Source organism: Tetrao urogallus (genome assembly GCF_951394365.1).
Source record: "Tetrao urogallus genome assembly, chromosome: 22".
Lineage (NCBI taxonomy): Eukaryota > Metazoa > Chordata > Aves > Galliformes > Phasianidae > Tetrao > Tetrao urogallus.
The window spans coordinates 2,153,978-2,178,631 of NC_136835.1; the positions used below are offsets into that span (position 1 = coordinate 2,153,978).

Consider the following 24,654-nt stretch of genomic DNA (forward strand, 5'->3'; position numbering starts at 1 on the left):
TTCACCATCCAGACCCATACAAGACCATTTCTGTTTCGTGGTTGGCAACAGCACAATAAAAATATACTTGTCTTGTTGCAAAGCAGTGATAAATGGTGGATTCGATCAGAGGTTGGCGTGTAGCTGTTTGGTGTGGTACTTCTCCAACGCACACAAATGCTTCTCTGTTTATGGAATCTGATTTTGAAATGTTGCATGTGCTGCTGCTCTCACGAACTCTTCCCTGCCACCAGTATGAAAAGTTTGTGTTAGATGAGGTGTGTCCCTTAGGCAAAAGCCAACAAACTTGGCTTGAAGCATTCGTTACTTGGGGATGGTATTTTTTAATGCTTCTGTCAGTTGCAAAGCTGCACTTGTTTGCAAAAGCCTGAGCTTATCAATGGTGTGCACCTCCTTGCAATGTGGGGCACAAGGTCTTGTGGGTTGCAGTTCTGGTTGTGCAATTTGGCAGAGGCAGGTGTTGTTTTATACACCAAGACATGGTGAGGGGCACATTTCCCATTGGCTGGCTGATGGTTAATTTTTTGTGTTGTGATTGTAACAGGCTGCATCTGGGTAGGAATTGAGATTTGATAACAGATGTGTCCAGGCAACCTCTTAGAGTTACACTGCTTTGTCTTAAAGGGCACAACACATAGGAGGGAGTTTACCAGAAGATACTGTATGTAGACATCAGGAATGGGTGGTGGATACGAACTCATATCCCACATTCAGTGCTGAGAAACATAGGATCTTACACAGCATGGCTTGGGTTGGAAAGGCCCTTAAAGATCATGGAACTATGGAATTGTAGAATGGTTTGGATTGGAAGGGGCCTTGAAGGTCATAGGACCATAGAATAGTAGAATGGGCTGGGTTGGGAAGGTCCTTAAAGAGCATATAACCATAGAATTGTGGGGTGGGAAGGTCCTTAAAGGGGATAGAACCATAGAATAGTTGACTTGGGAAGGTCCTTGAAGATCATATAATCGTAGAATGGTTGGGTTGGAAGGGACCTTACAGCTCCCCCAGCCCCAACCTGTGCCATGGGCTGGGTGCAATCCCTTCAGGTAGCCTGGCCTTGAGCAGTTGCAGGGACGGAGTGCCCACAGTTTCTCTGGACAACAGCTGATGTGGAAGCTCCCATCAGGACCTTTTCAAAACTTGAACCCATTTCTGCTGGCTCCTGGCTGCACGCCTGCATAAAATGTGTAGATTTCATTAAATATTTTGGAAGTTCTCCAGGTTCACATTTGGAACACCGTCTCCCCTTGCACCCTGCCCTCTCCCCAGGCTCCCAGCAGCACTGACCTGTCTGTGTTTTCCCCTAGGAAGCTGCACAGCGGTATGAAGACGTACGGATGCGAGTTGTGTGGGAAGCGGTTTCTGGACAGCTTGCGGCTGCGAATGCACTTACTGGCACACTCAGGTGGGTCGGGTTTGGGGTGCTGGTAGGGATGTGCTCAGTGTCCATTTACTGCGAGTTCCTGATGCATGCATTGCACCCAAAGGTGGCCTCGTCCCCTCTGCAGCAGCAAAAATGGCAAACGTCTTGTCCAGCACCCATCCCTTGAGATGGGACTTTTTGGTGTTTTGTTTTGGGTTTGTTTTGTTTTTTGGTTTTTTCTTTTCACCTTGTTTTTAAAGTTCGTTTTCAATTCTGTAATTTGGGAAATATTTTCCATGCTGAGCAGCCTGCAATAACAAACTCCGTGCAGTGCTCAGTGCTCTGTGCTGCTGCCAGAGGGCTCAGGCAGCGTCTTTGCTCCCGTGTGCTGGGCAGTGCACGCTGATCCTCACGTACAGATACCCGGCGTGGCTTCATTAGCAAAACTGTTGCAGAATTAGGTATTCTCTGTCTAATGAATCTAACTATCGGTTCAAATTATGCAGGCCCTTTAATTAAATAGATATAGGAAGGCTGGAGCGCTGCGCTGGTGAGGAGGCTTCTGCAAGTCAATTTAGCCTGATGTTCCTGTTGGGCATGCAGCCCCATGTACGGCTAAGGGTTTTATTTAATTAAAACTAAAAAAAAAAATGCAGGTGGCCACTGGGTTCGTTAGCAGAGATGTGGTGGGATGCTCCAAGGGGAGCAGCGCCGCGCACTGGGGTCTCCCAGAGGGATGATGCTGGGGAGCGTGCTTCAAGTTGGTGGCAGAGATCCTGAGCTCGGTCGCTTTACAAAGCAAAATCCCATTCTGCATGGGGCACAGGAGCCGGAGGGGGGGGGGGGCTCAGGGCCGGCAGCGTCGCCCCGGGGCTGCAGGGCACGGACGTCCCCCCCTCCCGCAGCGCTGGCGTGCGCGGCTCGTGTTTGTTAGCGCCGCTTTGGCTCTCGTCCCGTCCCTGGCCGGCTGCCAGCCGTGTGGGTACAGTATGTACAGTGCGCGCCGAGCCAAGTTTGTCATCGCACAGGATTAATTTTTTCTCTAATCTGGCAAGGGTTAGGGAGGGGTGGGGGCAGCGGGCAGGGCGAGCTCTCCCAGCGCTCGAAAACAGCCGCGGCGGATTCCAGCGCTGTTATTTATTAAAGCAGGAGACCTTTGCACCTCTCCCCTCGCCTCCCCCCGGCCGGGATGGAGCTCGGCTCTGAGGGGTCGGCTTGTTTTCCCGGTCAGCTTTGCCTTATACACAAGCCGATGATTGAATTGGGAGCATGCCCCAAAGGAGATGGGTGTCCCCCCTTCCCCCCCCCCCCCAGCACTGGTGCCCCCCTCTAAAGATCGAAGGCAGTGAATATTATTTTTAATTGCAGTTTGCATTTCAAACTTACCTAAGCAAGCGTTTGGGGGAGAAACTTGATGATAAAGGTGCTCTGCAGCTAATGGGCAGATTAGGGAGCACGTCCCCATTGCCCCTGCGCTGCAGACAGACCTCATCCCCAGGCATGGGGTCGTGGGCATCACAGGTGCCACAGAGCTTTGGTTCTAAAGAGCTGCATACGTCCTCAGTCATCTCAGTGATCCTATTTTGTCTTTTTGACCAAACTCTTCCCATAGTGGGTCTGAAGAAGCAATGGCCTTCTTCTCGAGCTGAAATGCTCCAGCACAGAAAGGCAGGAAACTGCAGGAGCCCAAATGGACTGTTGCATGTTTTATTCTCATGGCTCTTGAGCACTCTCCTACTTAAGCCCATGCCTTACCCTGTGCCCCAGGGTAAAGGAGAGGGGAGCAGGGTGGTCCTGCAGGGAGAGGGGGTGGGAAGGGGTCAGTGCCATCCTTACATCTGTGTTGTCCTTGTGCTCTGAGCTTGTGGGGCTGTATGTCTCATGGAAATCCATTTGGTTTCTGGTGAGGATGGATAAGTGAATCCAACATGAGTAAATGTAATAATTCTCATCTTTATAAATGTCCAAGCCAGCCCTATGGGGGTTTTGTGGTGCGCGCTGTGACGCGGGGATTATTTGGCACTCTTATCTCAGCAGCTTTCAGGTGCATGATAAATACTCTGCCAAATGTTTACATTTCAATATAGGCTTACTCTTAATGAAGTGCAAAGTGTTGGTGCATGCGTGGCGTGGCTGCATTATCACTGCCTGCTCCTAACTGGGATGTGTTTGCAAAAACTTTAAAGATTGCATTAAGAGGAGGACAGAAAAAAACTAATTGCCAGGGAGAGGTGGGGGGATTTGGGGATTTACTCCTTCCCTGCTGCTTGCTTTGCCTTTGCTTCTGGTCTGAAATCTCTGCTGTGATGGAGATGGATGCTGTAACTACCCAGACTGCAAATGGGGACAAATGTGGGCAAGGCCATGTGTGAGGCTACTGCAACTCACGAGCAGTGCTGTGCCCTCCTGCAGCACCTGCACTGCCCGGGGGCTGCGGGGGGATGGAGGAGCAGCGCCGGGAGCTGCGTGGTGCTGGGAGCAGGATGCGGCCCCGACCCTGCTGCGATCCCATGGGTCCCACGGGGGACACCTGAGGGTGCTGGTCCTGCCAAGCTCTGGCACTGCAGCCTCATTGCCCGCTGCACGTCTGTGATGAACATCAACTTTCCTTCCTCGCTGGTTATCTCCCGCTGAAGATGTTTGATCAGAGATGGAGGCGATAGCCCCTCGCCGCGCTCCTCCCTCCGTGCCCAGCATTGTTCGGTGGAAGGGAGCAGGAAGGGAAGCGCTGGAGGCTCAGCGGGGATTTTTCCCGGCCCCCCCCCCCCCCCCGCCTGGCCGCCGTCCCACGTTCGGTCCCCGAGTGATGTCAGCGGCCTGCCGGCAGGTCTGGATGTTCTGCCAGCATTCCTGCGTTTATGATCATCCGCAGATGTGCATCCAAGAACACACTGTACCCACAGCAGAAATTAATGCAGGCTTGACTGCCGGCCAACCCGCACACACAGGAGAGAGGAAGAAAGAAAACAAAAACTGTTTAATGCTGTTTATAAATTATACACTGGCTGATGAAAAATACATTTCTCCCCCCTCCCCTTCCCAACCCCCCAATCCTTTCTGCCTCAGGAGCCTGAGCTGAGACCAGAAGAATATGGTTTGCTTTTTAGCTCCTGTTTTGGCTCCGTTCCTAGACCCGGCTGCTGATTCAGAGCCAGCTTATTTTTTCCCCCCTTACCTGATGAAATATATTTATTTTTCACCCGTCACCGCTTCTCCTCTCTCCCCGCTTTTTGGCTGCTCTTTGTTATTTAAGGTGTTCTGCGCCGCATTATGCGGAGCGCGATGCCAGGACCCATTACAGCATAGTGCTCTCTGTAGCAAATAAATCTTACGCACATCTGTCTACATTAATACCTCTAAATATATGTGATCATCGCGGCGCAGCCCGTCGCCTTCCAGGTTCCTCGTTGTGCATGCTAGATGGGAAAGTTATGGAAGTTCAATGCAGGGCACCGTGCTGGAGCCCCCGGGGGGGTCGGGCTGAGACCTCTCCCCATGGCTGGGAGCCATCCCCTGCCCCATCGCCGCGGCGCCCGGCCCTCCCCGCGTCGCTCGCAATCCATTTTACATGGCTTTTGTGTTTTTTAATACTGCTAATGTTTATCATTTGCCCAACAGGCTTGACAGATTTTGTTTCCTGTAGAGCATCGCGGCTTTAAAGCCCCCTTGTTGCTAAGTAGCAGCCTCCCTGTACTGTAATGGGCTGATTTCGTATTCCGTTCAGCACTGTATCTTATTTTTGTATGCAAGACAAAGTGTTTTGATGGAGGACGATTGCAGAAGTGTCTGGAGGCTGTTTGGAGTTTTATGGGCTGTATAGTACACTGTGTGCTTTCTGAACAGAACACAGGCTGTTGAATTTTGGATTGGATTTGTCATTTTTTCCCCTCTGAGAGGAGGCTGTCAGATAGAACATTACTTTAAGGGTGGAGGAAAAGTGGAAATTATGTAATAACCTTTTTTATTGTTGCTAAGCTGAAATTATTGTTATTTTTTTTTTTAACCTGAAAATATCCCCTTCTCCCCATTAATTCTCCCTGTGTCCCTGAGCAGCGCTCCAATCAGCAGATGAAATTGGCATGGTGATGCTGGTGGATGCTCTCCCCACCTTTGGTGCATCCACCCCATCCCCTTATTTTTGGGTGGTGTGTGAGGGAGGTGCTGCCGGGTGTCTTCCCATGTCAGGTGATGTGGCACAGCAGTGGGCAAAGTCCCTAGCAAGGGACAGCCTTCACCCCGTCCCCCTGCCCGGCGTGGTGCAACCACTGCCACCCAGCCAAGCCAACAGCATGGGTGCCAAAATGAGCCCAAACCCCAGAGCCCAGCCCCGGTTCATCCCCTGCTGGCAGGCTTCCCCTTGAGCATCATTCCTGCCCTGCTCTTTGGGATGCAGACCCACTGCCCTGCAGCTTGAAGGCAGCTGCAGAGGAAGGGTTGCACTGAGCATCCCGTTAGGGCACCACTTGGGTGCCTTTGGTTGCTCTTTGCTGACAAGCTGGAAGGAACACGTGAGAAATGCTTGGGTTTACACCTTCCTCCTCTGCTACCTGGCGCTGCTGTCTGCCATTTCCCCATGAAGCTGCCAGTGTAGAATGCCCTGATAGCACTGAGGATGAGCTCATCCTTTGGGGCTGAGGTTCACGCTCGGTTCAGAAGCCTTTACCTTCTATAAAACCCACATCTTCCATTTTTTAATATTATTTTTATATTCAATTATCGCATTTTTATGGCAGTTTAGAGAAAAGGATGAAAAGAAAACCCTTTCACGTCTCTCTAAATCCAAACCTGGTTTGCAGCTTGATATTTTCGGCCCTTCTTAGATTTCTTTTATACTTTTAGTGGAAAGTACTGGAGATTTTGCTGTCTATTCCACTTGGGTGAAATAGGGGAAAGGGAAATAATAATAATAATAATAATAATAACAATAATAATAATAATAAAAAGCATCTTTATGTGAGCAAAAGAAGAAAACAAGAGAATGGGGTAGAGAACAGGCTAAATTTAAAATTGTAATTGGCTGACTTCCACAGGCTTGCGGGTGTTTTAATGACTCATAATAACTTCATTTAAAACCAGCTGAGCAGAAAATAGATTGGAGAGGAGCCTCAGGCCATTATGGATTTGTTTTTTTTTGACAAGCTCTGTTTTCGGCAGCCAGGAAGGCACTCACAGAGGGCTCGGCTGTTTTCTCTCTCTTAGAGTTGGTGGTCTGCCCAAGAGAGATTGTATAGAAACCAGGGCTCGGATTTTTTTCTTTCTTTCTTTATTTTTTTTTTTTTACTGATTAAAAATAGATGCCTTGAGGTATTATTTTAGCATCACTGTGGGTTGTTTTTTTTTTTTTTTCCTTTGCACTTTTGATGTGGTAAATGGAACATAAATAAAATTGTTTTTGAAATTACTGAATTAATTAGGGTAGTAAAGCGACGACAGTGCATAAATTTACTTGGCACTTTTTTTAATCCATATTTTTCCCTCTCTCCACCTTCTTGCCGATTACAGCGTTTTAATAATATATAATCCCAAATTTTTATTAATCCCTTGTGCTTGAGGGCGGGGACTGGAGTCAGTGCTGTATCACAGGGCTGTCGCTTTGGCGTTGCAGTTATGCAGGGTCTGGGTGTTCTGCTGGCATGGAGCCCTGCCTCAGGACCCTCCTTGAGATGCAGCACGGGCAAATACTGCTTTTCCTGTTTTCTGCCTCAAAATAGCAGCGATACGTTTGTGTGGGTTGAGCCTTTTGTGCCCATCCTTTGGCTGCGTTGTGCTTTTTGAGTGAGGCTGTTGGAAGGCTGGGCAGAGCATGGGGCTATAAGCAGACATCCCGTGATGGCCCTGGTCCTGCTGGCTTCTCTTTGCCATGGCTGGGGCCCTGGGTGGCAACCAGGCAATGTCAGAGGTTGGAGCTGCATGGTCTTTGAAGTCCCTTCCAACCATCTGTGGTTCTGTGCTCCTTAAGGTCCCTTCCAACCCAACTCATTCTAAATTCTATGGCTCTATGGTCTTTAAGGGCCCTTCCAATCCAACCTGTTCTAAGTTCTATGGTTCTGTGCTCTTTAAGGTTCCTTCCAATCCATTCTAAATTCTACGTTTCCATGATCTTTAAGGTCCCTTCCAACCCAACCCATTCTAAATTCTATGGTTCCATGGTCTTTAAGGTCACTTCCAACCCAACCCTTTCTAAATTCTATGGTTCCATGATCTTTAAGGTCCCTTCCAACCCAACCCATTCTAAATTCTATGGTTCCATGGTCTTTAAAATCCCTTCTAACCCATCTTACGATTCTATGATTCTTTTTCCTTCTGTTTTTTCGAGGCACATGAGTTACCATTGATATTTTTAAGTACCTCTCCTCCTTATTGCCTCAGCCTCCTTTCAGCTTTCTCCTGGCCACCAGCCCCATAAAAGTTTATCACAGTCAGGGATGGTTAAATGGGCGCGGGAAAACAGTGGTTTAGTAAATTGTAAAATTAGTTGGGAAGGTTAATGAGGCATGGCTCATCTGCTGTCGGAGGAGAGCAGGTTTGCAGGTTTGTGGAGGTAGCAAAGCACCTTGCAAAGGTGTCCCCACTGCCACCTCTGTGACCCTCACAGGATCTGTCTGTCCCCATCTATTCATTTTTATCCTAACTCTGGAAAGACCACCACTGCACTTGTTGTAACGCAACACCTCAATTACAGGAGGTGCAGGAGGTGAAAATCAAAGCTTTGGAGCAGCCCAGCAGCTTCAGACCTGCTGCCTGTGCTGCAATTACGGTCTTGGGAACACCAAAGGCAAGCGGACGAGTGTCATTTTTAACCAGTTAGAACATTTTACTACTTCCTAACATCACAAGCATTAAACCTAGAGAGCCTACTCCTTGTCCTCAATAAAGTAATTAAGCTGAATGGGCGTTGGGAAGTATTATTAAGGCCGATAGGGACTAAAAATAGGAAAGCTCTGTTTTCAGATCCACAGAGCCTTTTCCTTACAGGTTGGAGCCATTTCAGGGTACCCCCATGCCAGGATGAGCTGTTGAGATGCAGGATGCTTTGCAGGAGGTGCGGTCTGGCATTAAAGCTTGTAGGTTGCTGTATTCCATGGGAAAAGTTGATCAATTGTTTCCATGTTTCACAGAGTAGATGCCTGGGGGAGTCTGAAAGAAGCTGCTGTTTCTTTTAGGTGGGTTAAAATAGTGGGATGGTGTCTGTGGGTCCAGGTGTGCAGTGACTGGGTGCATCTTGGGCACAGTGGGTTGGGTGCCAGTGGGCTCGGCATGGCCAAAGGATGCCGCTTGATCCTAGTGCTGGAGCAGCTGTGCAGCCTGGGACTTTTGGGGGAAAAAGATGTGGAAAAGGGATCGAATGGCAGCGCTGCATCTGTGGCTGCCCAGTAAGTAGTAACTGGGGGCAAAACTCTGAGCTGGGAGCCCCAGGCACCGCATCCATCCCGCTCGGGGGCGATGTTCAAGCTGGCCATTTCTGGGATCTAATTTCCGAGAAGCCGAGCGCATCGCTCACGCCGTGTCATTAAAACAAGCATCATTCATCCCCATGTCACGGCACGAGCAGCCTTAGCCCCGCAGGGAGGAAAAACCTGTCCAGCGAGGAAGAAAAGGGCCAAAAAGCACAAAAAGCACGTGCTGACCCCATCCCGCTGCGTGCCGGGCGCTGAGCGAGCCGCTTCTCGGCGTGTTTTTGCCAGCCTGCTGCCGCGAGGACCTTTATTAGGCAGGAGCTATAAATTTGCTCGTACAGATATAAATGTTCGGTGGAGGCTTGTGTGCCAATTACAAGGCATGCTCCAAAACACAGCTGATACTTGGCAGCACGTTAAGTCCCATCCCCTCGGGAAGATCATCTGAAGATATCTATGTACTGTAGGCAATAGAAGCTGCTCGCTAAAAATACCCTCCCAAAACTTCTGTTTACATTTTACTGGGCTAATAGTTTTTACGGGTGTTATTTAAAAGAAGAAAAGAGTAAAGAAAAAAAAGAGGGGAGAAAAAAAAAAAAAGCCCTGACACAGCCTCTTGATGTACTGCTTTACTGCTTTCAAATATGTCATGCTCCCTCTAATAAACATCTAACTGTTTTTTTCTAAGCCCTGTTATAATAAGCTCAGATGTTGGATGACATTTTTCCTGGTGACTCACATAGTAAAATTAACCTTGAACTATTTACATATTCAATCGCCGTACTCTCTCCTCCCCCCTCTCCTCCGAGTGTGTGTACATTACAGGAATTCTGGCTCCAGATCAGTTTTTGTTTTGTTGATTAAAAAAAAATTCCCTGCCTGGAGTACACATCTACTTGAGTGAAAGAACACACAGTCCTGGCCTTTGGAAATTGGCAGGCAGCGTGCTGTTCCCTGACTGATAAGAGGTACTGTAAATAAAACTGTACAGCATAGCCTGTTGTAAAATGCCCCGTGTCTGTACTCATTGTTCTGACAGCTTATGCTTTTTTTGGGTATGCTGTTTTGGTACACTCTGTACTTCCTTATGTAACCCAGCGTGCATATCTCATCAGAACATTCACCCTGTTTATTTTAAAATCTCAAGGAATTTTGCTGTCCCCCTGCCCTCCCCACCCCCCGGTCAGCTGCTGGCGGGCGCCTCGTGCTTTGCTTTTCTCTGAGCTGTTTAGCAGTCCCTGTGCCTTCCCACATCCCCCCTCCTGCACCCTGCACTCGTGCCCACCTTCCCCTCTGCATAGGATGGCACTGTGTTGAAGCTGGGGGCCGTGTTGGAGCTGAGGACTGCGTCGATGCTGGGGGCTGCAGCTCCGTGCTGTCCCCACCGTGGCCCTGCTGCGGTGGCGGTGATGCTCACGGGGTCCTGGCCCCGCATGGTTCATCTGCTTGACACGGGGCCAACTTGTTGCTCCATCAGGTTGATGTAACCTCGTGGATTGCGCTTCGCAGCAGTGGGTCTCGGAGAGCTCAAAGTGGAGATGGAGAGGCATCGCCTTGGCAACTGCCTGCTGTACATCAGCCGTGCTGGAGGCTGATGGGGAGGGGAGGGCGGCGCTGCCCTATTGATCAGGGTCCCATGGGTGCCCAGGAAGGCTGCCCCAGTCCTGTACTCCCAGTGCCTGTCCCCGCAGATGGTCTGGGAGCTGCCCCTCTGCACTTTATCGAGACGCTCGCCATGCTCTGTGCCTGCTTTGGCTCAGCAGGATGGTTTGGGTGCTGAGTGCCCATCATTTACCATTCGCTGGATGAGGTTTTGTTGTCCCCACGTGGACAATGCCCCATGCCCCCTGTTCAGCCCTGGGTATGGCATGCAGTGTGTGCTTCTGGGGAGAAATGAAATTACGAAGAAAAAAAAAACAACCACCCAACCCAACACAGAAACCATGGCATGGCCCTGCTGGCCTTTTGGGTCACTGCTCCAGGAACAAAACATCCCGAGCAAGCTCCTGAACAGCAGTGACCTCTCTAATTATGCCGGTAATAGAGCCCAGCTCGTTATTAAAGCCGTCCTTGGGCAAAGGGAGGGGGCAGCTGGCATGGGGCTGTGTCCCCACATCCCTGTGTCCCCCAGCACATGGGAGCAGGGCTGCAGCCGCGCCGTGATGTCACCAAAATGCACTTTCCTATTTATTTTTTTGCAAGCAGCCATGTGGTTTATGCACACTTGAGTTGTTTTGAATGCAAACTTGACATCATAGGGAAGGCAGCAGAGAACAACATATGCACAGTAAACAGGCAGACTGTCTTATTGATTAACAGATGAGACCTCTATTATCGATCAAAGCTTGGCGAGAAAATTTATCACTTTTAATTTCGCTGCTGCCAAATATTTCTGCCTGTGAGCCAGCCGTTACTAAGACAATTTAAAGGCAAAGGAATTCTTGTGGTAATGGATTTGGTGGTACCTCCGTCTCTCCTTTTGTTCCGTTGCACTGTGCATCCCGGGGTTGGTTCCTGAGCGTGGATGCGAGCGGGATGTGGGGAGCAGCTCTGTGTGCCCCTGTCCTCTGAGCTGCCCCTCCGCGCTCTGCTCCACGGATGGGTCCCTACAGCAGCAGAATCGAGCTTCACGATCTCACAGCCTCGTTCACAGCTTTGTCCTGGCAGCGTATGCACTGGAGATAGTGTGCATTGTTAATCTGGTTTTATCTGGAAGTGACTTATCTGCTGTTAGACATCCTGTTTTTTTTCCTTGTTCTCACCGGCACCTCTGACCCGCCGCACGCGGCACATGTTGATAGTGATTTTCTAAGAATTCCCCCAAACACCACATCTCTCTCACAGGCAAAGGAGTATCTGTGCTTCTCACTGAATGGTGTTGTTTCTGCCACGTTGCTTATCAGATGGTTCTGCCTTCGCTTTCCTCCCATCCTCTGATACTGGTGACGACGCTACAATAGGAAGGGGCAGGAAACCAATTAAAGTTAGATCAGTTGCCACTCTAATGAAACTCATTGATGTTTAATGATTTTTTGAAAACAAATATTTAATTTCTTCTTGGCAAGCAACACCTCGCAGTGAAAGAACTGTGCAACGTCAATGGTACATCTGTGCACTGTGCTGTGATGTGGAACTCACGGAGCAATGGGACGGAGGAAGGCGGCTGCTTCTTGCTGCTGTTTGTGGACTATAAAATACACATCCCTCTATCCAATAAATTCTGCTTTTATGAAGTGAATGGCTTTAAAAATGCATGCATTCCTAGAGGAGTCCTCTTCATATCGCTTTCATGTTGTTTGCTTGCGTTGGTTCCATGAGAACCTTTCTCTCCAGGAATGGATACATTCTCCTGTCAGATCCTGGGTAGGAGCTTTGATTTTGGACGCTTGCTGTTGAGTTGCTCCATCCAAGCCCTGTCCCCATACATGGCTTCAGTGCCGGGGATGCCTGTCTGTGCCCACCCCATCCCTTCTGCAGTGCTCTTTGCCACTGTGATTTCCCACCTTGCTGTGTGCTGTAGCTCTCCGCTGTGCTCTCTGAATAATGCTCCTTTTCCCCTTTGTCTTTCCAGCGGGTGCCAAAGCATTTGTCTGTGATCAGTGCGGTGCGCAATTCTCAAAAGAAGATGCCCTGGAGACACACAGGCAGACACACACTGGTATGTTGACTTTTCCTTTTTTTTTTTGCCCAACTCCTCCAAACAAACAGCACAGAAGGAAGCGTTGTGCCTGCTGCCTCTGCCCCGAGTAGCCGCACTTTCTAGGAGATCCCTCTCCCAGCTCTGTTACTTCTCCCCCAATGAGCCCTTATGTCCAATGAAGGGATCCTGTGTCCCTCCACCCTGCTTGATCTTGTCCAAGCTAAGCAGTGACCCTTGCTGCCATTCCCTTCAGGGATGCTCAGAGTTAGGCTGACTTTCTGCAGTCGTGCAGTGATGCAGTTGCTGGGGAGTGCAGTGCTTTGCTCTCGGTGTGGTTGTGGTGCTGATTTCACCCCAGTGGGGTTTGTTTGTTTCTTGGGGAACAAAACTTTTGCTGGGGGGAATGGTTTTAAGATGGTTTTAAAATGGTTTAAACTTTTGCTAGCGGGATGGGGGGGGGGGGGGGGGGGGGGAGGGGAGGGGGGATGGTTTTAAGCTGAGGCAAAAGAGGTTTAGGTTGGATATTAGGAGGAAGTTTTTCACTCAGGGGGTGGTGATGCACTGGAACAGGTTGCCCAAGCAGGTTGTGGATGCCCCATCCTTGGAGGCATTCAAGGCCAGGCTGGATGTGGCTCTGGGCAGCCTGGTCTGCTGGTTGGCAACCTTGCACACAGCAGGGGGTTGGAACTGGATGAGCGTTGTGCTCCTTTTCAACCCAGACCATTCTTTGGTTCTGTGATTGATATGATTCTAAGTGCCTGTTTATCAAACACCATTTAGACCTAAGTTAGATATTTAAGCTTCCTTTAGAAGTTTTGGCAAACCACAAGATTCACCCTTTGCGAATCCTGGCTTCTGACCTGCCCAAGTCCATTTCAGTCGTGAAATTAGTTCCATTAAGGTAAATCAGCCTGCATTTTGTTGACCTCTTGGAAATATTTTTGTATTTGTGTTACTGTTTGTGACTCTCAAAAGGGAAACATCCCCAGGTGGGTTCCTGGGAGATACTGGTGGAAGGAGCAGCACAGCTGTCTGTGGTTCAGCTCAGAGTGTCGTTGTGCTGCTGGATGGGCACCCTTGCTCTGTGCACCAAGCACTGGCCATGATGCAAACTGACCAGTATCCATAGGATATTGGCTTTAAGAAAAGTGGGAGAGGTGCTGGGAACATGGAACCAGCCCTGCCCTTGCCCCATACCCAGGAGCAGAGGTTTGGAAGTATGGAAGTGTTGCTGTTGGCAGGAGTTGCTAAAGGAGTTGCAATTTCCTTCCAGATAATTGGTTTGTTGCTCCCTTGATGTTGTAAACATGGCTCTAAAATTCAGGTGTAACTCTCATCAAACTTTTACTGAATGTGACTGGTGCGATGGCACTTGGCCACCATTTCAGATTTTAAGAGAAGCTTTCCAAGAGATAAATAACATTGTCAAGACTGTTCTGATGATCGGGAGCCTAAGAGTGATGCATCATAAATCATTTGAGAATCTCAGCCTACACCGATCATTCTCTTCCTGCTTTCAAGCATCTCTACAAATAATTGCACTGCACTGGGGCTCTCTGTGGGTTTCGCCTTGCAGCCATGAGGTCTGTGTGTCGCTTCTAACGGGATGCTAAGATGCTGAGTGGGATGAGAGCAGGAATGCGGCCCTGGGGGGCCTTGGGGTTCCTTTCTTGGCACAAGAGCAGAACCCCATCTGTTATCCCAACATCACACAGTGTTCAGGCAAATAAAGAGCCATCAGTGCGCCGTGAGTCCCTCCTGCAAACCACTGCGTGATACGGCAGGCTGATAAAGAAGGCAACTTGAGTTGCAGCATTGTTTTAGCTTCCATGCTTTGTAAGGGTGAGATAGCCTGAGCTCTTCTTCCAGTGCAGCGTAGACACGAGGCAGTGATTCACTGAAGCGCTGTTGCTTTTATAGCTTAGCTCTAAAGTATGCATGTAGGAAACCATTGTGCAGCAAATACAGCGTAATATGACTGCTCCCTCTGTGAGGAAAACGTTGCTCCTTTCCAAAGAGCTATCAACAGTTGGCTTTTGCCACGTTTCTGTTATTGTGCTTTCCAGCTCTTCGGGTTGGATACGGCTGGCTGGGGATAAGCATGAGGAGCTCCTTCTGCCCCATACAGGGTGACAGATGCACACTGTGAACACTGCCCTTCCAACCCACAGTGGGTTTGTTAAGGGGCACGGAGGAGTTCACATCAGGCAGTCCGAAGCGGGGTCTTTGAGCAACTCCTGAAATCAAAATTGCAGAGAAGAGCCCACTCCTCTCTGTGCTATACTAAGGGCAGTTTAAATTAGAGCAAGCTAGTCTTTCAATGCTGAAAAAACTGATAGATGCCATTAATGGCTGCATTTATACTCAAAGGTTGAAATTCGATGTGTGGACGCTATGTTGGCATGCAGAACATGACCGGTTATATGCCAGAGGTTTTAATGACCGATCAGTAATATAAATTGCTGCGTCACTGAGCAGGAATAGGCTCAGCACGTCATTTGATCTGGAAACTTTGCTTGCCAAGCAGCAGGTAATAAATTTTAAAGTGATTGCCCTCTGTATTCAAAGTCATGCTACTTGAGGCTGAACTTTACAGACCATAATCTTTTTAGCAACTGTATACGCTGTAGGTTAGGGAGGGCAGAAAAGCTTACAGGAGCCAGCCAGCACATCGAGGGGTTGGTTTTGGTGCATGCCCCATGTGGGGCTGGTGAAGCAGGCTCTGTAGCATGGGTTTGGTAGTGCCTATGTACGGTGTCACATGGCACCACCAAACATCACATTCCCAGGGCTCTGCAACCCCTGCAGGCAATGGCTTGGTCTAAAGCCATCCTGAAAACCACGCAGAGCAGTGTGGAGATGGGCTGTCGCTGGTGACCTTGACAATTCTGCATGAGTCAGTGTTGGCCTGATGGGAAACCTTGGGGCTGGACCATGGCAGCCTGTGTGTGTGCCAAGGCTCAAAGGGTGACATGAAAACTTAGCCCAGCAGAACACGATGACCCAGGTTAAACAGGTTTATCATCACCTCTGTGAGCTGTAAACACACACGTCTCAGTTACACATCAGAAATGGGCTCTATGGTCAGAGGAGCCCACACTCACTGAAATTAATAGCTTCCTGTTGTTGGGCAGCACTCAAATAGCGCTGCCTGTGGCAGAAGAAACATTCCTCCAATACAGTTGCTATAATTAGCTCTCTTTCTAAATAATGACATCTCCCAGAAAAGGTTTTGGAGCGCCATCCTCTCGTCCTTAGCAGCAGGTTGTTTGGCCAACTCGGTGGAAGACCTTCAGACTTTGCCAAAAGAAAAAAAAAAAATGCCCTTTTTTGGTAGACGTTGGGGTGGATGGCTTCAGGGGTGGTTCAGATGTTTCTCAGGGAGAGGCTGAATAAATAAGGACTCCTTTGGCACAGACGTACCAAACAGACCTGTTTTGTTCAGAGATGCAGCTCTTATTGCAGGGTGCAGCTCCAGTTTGCAAACAGCCAACTGACGGTTGTTGGTTTTGTGGATCATCCAAAGCTTGGGAAGTTTTCTGAAATGGATGAGTAAGGACTCTTGTTTTTTTTTTCCACGTGGGGAGATGTTTCTCAGGTGATCAGCTTGGATGTGGAACCCCATTTTTCTCCCATTTTGCCGTTGTTCTCACTGCCCCTTCCAAAAGACAGTGCACTAGGAGGAGCTGGACTTGGCAATCCTTATGCAACCCTTCCAACTTGGGATACTCTATGATTCCAATTTGATGTAAATTTTCTGCCCGGTTACTGCTGTAAAACAGTCTCCATCTCTTATGATGGAAAAATTAAGCCCTTCTTTCAGCTGCAATGTAAAAGGTATTAAAAGACAAAGTCACTCCTGCTTGTAAACACAGGGATGGCCGGCTCTGGGCTGAGAGGTTCTTTCTGGGTGTTCACTTTCCTTGGCCTCCATCCTACAGCAATAGGAAAAGCAGCAACTGTTCTGGCTCATCTTCATAGCAGCGTAAGCCCAGCGCCATGCCGGAGGGAGAGTGTGGAAAATTACTTACTGTGCTCTTCTAATGTAGAGGAAAAACCAAATGTATCAGGAGAAAACCAATCACCACCAAGCAGTGCATCCACAAATGGGGCTCCGGTAGCTCATTGCTGGCGTTGGCGGTAATGGGGTTGGGGTTGGCTGGTGTGCCACACACTCTTAGAAGGTATCAGAGGTGATTTGTCTAGTATTTCCTAAAAGCAAGAGGCTTCATCCCATCTCTCCTCCTCCTCTCTACCATCACTCCCTTCTCCCACCCACAGCAGACATTTCCGCGGCGATGACTGGGGTACAAACAGCAGAAACGAGTTAATAAAACCAATGTGTAACTGAAAATTGAAAAGCTATAAATCTCCCTTTATTTTTTTTCTTTTCCTGGGATGTTGGTAGCATTTTGATTTAATAGTTGGACAAACACAAGGGTCTATTTTATTCAGAGTTTACAGGCCTCAGGGCTGTTATTCCTCCAAATTTAATAGCATTGAAATTGCAGGGTTTGCGATAATTTGCCTATCACTTTCTGCTCTCCCATTGATGTTTATTGTCAGCGGGATGGAATCTCAATCCGATTCACTTAGATAACATGTCTGTTAAACATTTAGATAATTGTGCCATCATTAACTTGTCACATTATTTTAGAGATTCAAAACAGTAACGTGGTAAGCAGAGGTACAAAGGGAAAAAAATCCAGCATGCAAGAGCAGAGTATGGGGTGAAGAGGAGCTGGGAGGGGACAGCACTGCCCTGGGATGCTCCCACCAGAGGGATGCTCCTGTCCCAGGGAACTGGGAGGAGGCAGAAATGGGGAGTTCAGCCCCCAGACCCACCAGCAGCTCCACTCCTCTCCCCAACCCAACGTGTGCAGCATCTCCCGGCGCGCTTGCGACTTTCTATTACTGTTTCACAGTACTCTGGAGGGTTTTAACAGAGCTGCTTGATTGGGCTTATGGGGAAAATACCATCAGATAGCATTTTTCTCCATAGATAGAGATAACGTACGGTAGTATTAAGTATGTTTACGTGTGATTATCCCTCCTGTACTCGGTTGTGTGAACCCAAGTGGAAGAATAGAGGACGCAGGAGGCGTGGATGTGGGTGCAGGTGGGTGAGTGACCCCAGTGAGCTCCGTGCTCTGGGCATTCTGCAGCACCATAGAGATCAGTAGGAGTGCATTGGGGAGCTCCTGTTGGACCATGCAGGGTCGGTGCAGGAGGAGGGCTGCATTACCCCTGCCCCATGTCATCTGTTCCCAGCCAGACCTGTTCAGATTGGGGCTGTCCCATTTCTTTGTTTCATTACTGGTGTTGCATTGGCTACTAGCAAACAAACAAAACAGTTACACTTAAAATCATGCTGCAGGCTTTGGTGGATGATGCTTGGCTGAGCGAAGCTTTGACACATCTACCCTGTAATAGCTCCAATTTCAGATGCAAGTACAGGCAAGGGAACAATCAGCATTTTGGTTTTTCATTAGGAAGTGAAAACGTTCCTGCATGCTGGAGTCTGCAGAGCACTGGGCTGCTTCCTTCCTTCAGCATGGGGTGCTGGGGATGGGACACGGTGCTGCGATGGGGCTGTGGGGCGAGTGAGCTGCAAGCAAAGGGGACGTGGGCAGGAGCCATTGAGAACAGGGACAGGAACCTTTGGGAACGTGGTTAGGAGCTTTTGGGAACAGGGACAGGAACCTTTGGGAATGTGCGTAGGAGCTTTTGGGAATAGGGATAGGAGTCTTTGGGAATAGGGACAGGAGCCATTGGGAGCATGGTTAGGAGCCATTGGGAACAGGGACAGGAGCTTTTGGGAACAGGGACAGGAGCCTTTGGGAATGTAGATAGGGGCCTTTGAGAACATGGACTTTGGGAGCCTTTGGGAGCATGGATGGGAGCCTGCATGAGAGCCAGGCTGTTAGGGAGAGGAGAGGGAAGGCGTTACCATTTGTCATAATTGAGCTCTCTGACCACACGTAGGTCTTTACAGGTGGAAAACCATCCCCACTGCCCAGGAGGTGATATCCCCCAGCCTGCTGCTAGAGGCTGAGCATTGCCTCCCTGCACCCCAGCTGCGATCCCAGTAACGAGTGAGACAAGAGAGGGTGGAGGAGAGGCCGAGCCGCGAAGTTGGAGAGTGCACAAATTGTGGATTTTTCCACAGTGTAACAAAGTTTTGCTCCTCATGTGCCAGCAAAGAATGTTTCAGGCGTCGCTGCCAAGTCTTGCGATATTTTGGCAGCTCTTGGAGTGCTTCACGGACCTGGAGTCCTATGAACACATCTGAAAGGATCGCAGAGAGAAAAACTGTAAATACGCAAGAAAACATCGGCTCCAAAGCTGTTGTTTTATTACACGGCTGTGATTTTTCTGTTGGAGGTTGGAGCGCTTGGGGATGGCAGTGCTGAGGAGACTTCATGCATGGGGCTGGGCTACTGGTGCAGGCTTTGGTCCAGGTGTGAGCATCACACGACCCCACCTGAGGAACAGATGGGAGCAGAGATGTGGGTGCTTGGTTCTGGAGGTGAACTGCAAACCCTGAGCATGCCAAATAAATCTGGTTTCCCTCAAAAAGCTGCTTTCCTTGCCGAGGTTTTAGCTGCCACGTGTGGAGGGTGTGAAGATGCTATTGGCATCTGATGTGCCCAGGAGATGAAATGGAAGTGATTGCAGGCAGAGAAACGATCTTCTGACACGAGGTTTGCTGCTTCAATAGCGCGGGCACCTATGGAAGTGCAGTGGCAATCCTGAAGGTGCTTTTATGAAGGTTTTCAGGGAACGTGCAGATGTGGCACTGAGGGATGTGATCTGGTGGGCATGGGGGGGCTGGGTTGACAGTTGGACTTGGTGATCTTAGTGGTCTTTTCCAACCTTGATGATTCCGCGATTGTATGGCTGGAGGAGGAGGGGAAGATAAATGCATAGCTGTGTCTGGGTGGATGGTTTTGCCCCCCATGCCACTGTTTTTTCCTATTGGTATCAGTTTCCACTGTTCCTTCAAAATCTGCATCAAAAACTCACAGTAACATTTTCTGATGAGCTTTGGATCAGGTGGACATCCAACCTCTGAAATGTTTGTTATGGAACTGAAAGCTGAGTTTTGGGCTGCGTGTTTGGACAGCTTTTAGGTGGCCTAACAAAAGGGAAGTTCTGCAGCACTTCAGTGCTGGTTGGAGATCCCAACCATGCTCAATCCTGAGTGTTCCTTGAGGGGAGGGATGTGTTAGCTCAAATGTTTGGGTGCAGCAAAATGGGATGGAGAAGACGACCCAAGAAAGGACAAAAAGACGATTTGAAATCGGATGATCAAAAAACACTCAAAACACGAACTCCTGAGTTTTGTAAATAAAAAAGATCAGTTTTGTTTCCAAACGGTTTCCAAACTAAAAATGGCAGTTGCGAGAGCATAAAGAGGCAAAGCATCTGTCTTAATCAGATCACGATGGGCTGATATCTCATTAACCCCGAGCTGCTTTTGGCAAGCAACCATGTCCACAGAGCAGAGGCGCTGCCCTGGGGCTGGGAGCTGCCAGCAGCTGGAGCTCCTCTTGGTGCAGATATAGCATTTCAAAGTTGTGTCCCTTTTCAAAGGGTCCCCCCTTTACCTTTCTGCACCTTCCCCTTGTGTGGGGATGAGCTGTGCATTGTCCCCTTTTTGCTTTCTGCTGAGCAGTGCGGGGCTGCGACGGCCCTTCCCAAGTTTGTTTGTAAAAGGGACTGAAAACTGCAAACAGAGGGAAAGGTGAGCACCAGCATTCAGCTGAAAGCTTTTGCCTCTCCTGTGCTTCCCTGCTCCTGGCCCAGGAGCTCTGTATGTGGAAGCTGACATCTTCCAAGGAACGGGGTTTCTTTGCTAACATTTATTTCTACAAAAACAATGACTGTGACAGTGAAACTTCCCATCTTAATTTAGGAGCATAATTCACGATGACAGTTTAACAAATGGGCAGCTCTTGCAGATAAAAACGAGCACGGAGCATTCACTCTTTCCATGGAGTCCAGAGGCAGCAGCACAGCCCCAGAAGCCCATGGCCATGAGCACAGAGCTGCCACTGAGGTGCCAAGGAGTGTCCCCATCCCCACAGCCTGGCAGAGGTGCTGGAGAACAACGTGTCCCCAACTTACCTCCCCAAGATCCTGCTGCAACCCGACCCACAGGGTTTGCAGCCCAAACACTTTGCTGTGTGTCTTGGCTCCCTCCTAGCAATGCCATGCCCAGCATTCCTGCCATGCAAACAAGTCCCACGTCTCTCAGAGCTGACCCAGCCAGCATAGCATTTGATAAAAGCTGGAGATGTGCACTGTGTTGAATGCAGCAAAGCCAAAAGTTCTCCGTGTGCTGGAGGCTGCCTCTGCCCCTGCTTCTTTGCAGAGCTCCAGAGCTGATGTTTGTAAGCACACACAGAAACAGAGAAGTTTGTTTCTTGCTGTTGCCTTGGGGCAATGCTCAGCAGCAGCAGTGGGTCAGATGCTGCAGTTTGGAAGGGACTTTCCCCGCTGGATGTTGATAGGAGCTTGCTTTGGAGTTGTAGTATCTTGTGTTAGCTGAGTATGTCAGTGTGTAGAGCTGGTGAGGTGCAGTGTAGCCCTCTGACAGTGCTCATAAAGACCCATTTCCATGGCTCAATATAGAGAATTTTCAGCTGGATGGGCCGTTTTGAGGAGACAGAGAAATTATAACACCCTGATCTCTCCAAAAGCTCTGTTAGGTTTTAATTGGTGCCACGCACCGATGTGTATAACAGGAGCTAAATGAAACTGGGGGCAGACATTGGCATGCATTGTAGTCCATCCTCACACCCTGCAAGAGGCTCTGCCAATGGAGGGTTAAAGGAAAGAGGCCTTTGTGCTGAGCACCACACGCGCCCTGAAAGCCGCGTTGTGCGTTTTTAGCTTTGGAAAGGACATCAAAAGGCATTTGGAAAAAAGTAGTGGTTGGTTTGGGATGCAGCTCCTCTAATCCAAATATATCTCAGCAGCACCACGTGACAGTGCCAGGCTGCTGTTACCTGACTTGAACTTGGGATCCCTGTGCTGCTCCATCTCTGTGCAGCACACACAGCCTGTCCTTGTCGTGCTTCGCCATCCCCATCTCACCTGGAGTCTTGTGGTGCTGGATACATCCAGCCCCATTTTGGGCCGAGCATTTGTCCCGTGCTTCAACATTTTGCATTCAGAACACCAGAATTCCCTAGTTGCGAGCTGTGGGTGCTGGGAGCTCTCACTGGAGGGGTGATGTAGGGGTGATGCATTACCCCGAGCTCCTGCAGCATCTCTGGGTACTGCAGGTTTGCACCGTGTGTTGGGAACCCATCCTCAGCTCCCAGCCCGAACCCGCGGAGCCGCTCGGATCCGCAGCACAGAGCCTCTTTGTCTGACAGTAATGTTCTGTGACAGTGCTTGAAATCTGAGTCTGAGCACACATTCCTGAAACCGGGAATCGCGCTGCCTTTCAAACCCGCTTCTTTTCTTAACCTTTAAATTAAAGGAAAACAAAAATTCCCTGCCCTTCCGAGAGAATTTATAGTCGGGAGATCGGATCGGACAGGAAGTGCGACGAGATTGGTGTTGCTGTGATCAGACACATTTGCCTAAAATCAACAAATAGAAAGGTAGCAGACCCATGTGCTCACGTTTAAAATGAGCGCCCAATGGTCTACGTTTAATTTTCCTGTGCAAATACTGTTTAAACTGCAATGAGAAAAGCCCTCTTGCTAAGCTACAGAAAAATCTTTCTTGTCCTTTAATTCTAGATGAAGGGGATTAGTGTGAACATATTTAACCTCTGACCCTCAAACAAAAGCATTATCAAATTTAGTTGCCAAGTGGTTCCCCATTTAACTGAACCAGTTCAGTATCTCAGCAATTTTTTTTTTCCTCTTTTCCTTTAAAGCTTTAAAATCTATTGTTGCCCTCGGAACATTCAGAGAGTTCGCACTGCTCTGTTCAGGCTGGAGATGGTTGTCAGAGCTCCGATAAGGAAAACCAACTCTGTGCAGTTGGTGTCAAACTCACGAAAGGTTCAAAAACAAAAAACGCAAACGAAACCGCCCCAAACAAACAGCACTTGCGGTGGCCTCTCTAGGTGAGGCCGTTTGCACCTTCGTTTTCCTGCACCCGCCCTGCTGCTGGCGATGCCCCAGTCCTGGGCTAAGGTTTGCTCGCCGCAGCGCCGGTGCCTGTGCTGCACTCCCCCAGAGCAGGAAACAAAAGAGCACTCTCTGCTCACTTAATCTCAGTTTCCCCCTGCGTGCAGCTGGGGCACCCACAGCCTGCAGTGTGCCGCTGTGCGCCTCGAGGTGCGTTGTGCATCACCTCCTTTTGGGGTGAACATTTTGCACCACCTCCAATCCACGCGTGGTTGATCATTTTGCGTCGCCTCCATATGGGGTGAATGAGCATTTTGTGTCTCCTCCAGTTAGGGTGGGCATTTTGCATCTCCAGATGGCACGAGCATTTTGTGTTGCCTCCATATTGGTTGAGCATTTTGCATCGCCTCCATATTGGTTGAGCATTTTGCATCCTCTCCATTTGGAGTGAGCATTTCGCTTCACCTTCGTACCTGGTGAGCGTTTTGCATCCCTTCCATTTGGAATGAGCATTTTGCATCACCTCCATCTTAGCTGAGCATTTTACATTGCCTCCCTTTGGAGTGAGCATTTTGCATCAGTTCCATACAAGGTGACCATTTTGCGTCCCCCATTGGTTGAGCATTTTGCATTGCCTCCATATTGGTTGACCATTTTGTGTCCTCTCCATTTAGAGTGAGCATTCTGCATCACCTTCATGTGGGGTGAGTATTTTGCCTTGCCTCCATTTGGCATGAGCATTTTCTGTCCTCTCCATTTGCAGTGAGCATTTTGCTTCAGTTCCATACGAGGTGAGCATTTTGCATCCTCTCCTTTTGGAGTGAGCATTTTGCATTGCCTCCCTGTGGGATGAACATTTTGTAGCACCTCCATACAGGATGAGCACTGTGCATCCCATCCATTTGGGATGAACATTTTTCATCCCCTCCATACAGGGAGAGGCCGCAGTGCTGGTGCTGCCGGATGTGCCGGCGAGGAGCACTGTGGGGCTGCATCAGATAGTGATGAAATGTGTAAAACTAGGTGGCCAGGGTCTCCCGGCCTGAGGAAAATATTCCGGCTCCGTGGAGGAATGCAGAGAGGGGCCTCCCTTAAAAAGCTGGTGTCCATTTACAGTGCATCTCTCATAAACTCGGCCACTGGGGTAAGGGCAGGGGGACCAGCCCTCCTGGTATGTGATTGATTATCTGGTATTTATGCCATTGAGGACTTTTCAGCAGTTTAGGGTCAAAGGGTCATCTCATGTGTCTTGCTGCAAATCCGCTTCCTTTTGTACAGTGAGGGCTGGGTGAGCAGACACACAAAAACAGCTTTTTCTTTTCCTTGGGAAAAAGGGGAGGGGGGCGGGCTGGTGTCAATGAATTTTTTTTTTCAGTCTTTTCTGAATAGTGTCCTTTTTAATTCTAAAGAACTTTTAATTAAAAGTAGCAGGAAAGTTCATCTTGACAAGGTTTAACTTACCTTACCAGTTACTTTTGTGTCCTGGGATCCTTGTCCTCCCCACTTAAAAAAATATAAAAACATATGAAGAAAGTGGAGATGTTTCTCTCTGTTATACTTTCACATCTTCATGAGTTGGCTGCGAGATCTTTTTCATCTCTTTTCTTTTTTTTTTTTATTTTAAATAATGGAGCTTCTGGAATAAAAAGCGGATGTTAGGAAATGTTGCTTTGTGTCTCTCAGCAGCCCTCTGTACAGCATCCTAAGGACAATTTTACTTGTTGGTTTGGCAACCAGGGCTGCCCCGTGTTTCCTCGCTGCCCCTCAGTGACAACCCAGACAAATGCAACTTGTACCATGGAAATGTATGGGGGATGCTCTGTGCCACTGGGTGGGATGGGAGCACTGTCACTGAGTTAAGACACATTTCCAGCAGGAATGAGAGGAAAAAGAGTGAAAATTGTGGAAATACAGCTTCCAGCTGCAAAATGCTTGACGTGGAGATTCTCCAGCCAGAAAGACACCAGGGGCCAGCATTTAACTGGTGAGGATTTCGTCTCCTCCTTGAGGCTCTTTGTGTAAGGATGGAGACCTCTGAGTGGTTTTGAACAAATTAATTGGACCATCATTCAGCAAGCAATGGGAAAAATGTGTTTTCGGCGGCGAATCAAGTTATTTTTTCAGCTGGTTCCATTTGAAATTCCTTTTGGGAAAGAG

General features: G+C 48.9%; 1 protein-coding gene across 2 annotated transcripts in view; it reads left to right on the forward strand.

Annotated features, from left to right (window-relative positions):
- Positions 1–24,654, forward strand: part of ZBTB16 (zinc finger and BTB domain containing 16) — a gene marked incomplete at its 5' end in the record, with an annotated part of 70,493 nt that overhangs the window by 32,918 nt on the left and 12,921 nt on the right. The window contains 2 exons of one of the 2 annotated variants that reach the window (XM_079545902.1): positions 1,311–1,408; positions 12,335–12,421. In XM_079545902.1, coding sequence (XP_079402028.1) covers positions 1,311–1,408; positions 12,335–12,421 — 185 coding nt within the window. The remainder of the gene's footprint in view (positions 1–1,310; positions 1,409–12,334; positions 12,422–24,654) is intronic. The other variant, XM_079545901.1, reaches the window with a different exon arrangement.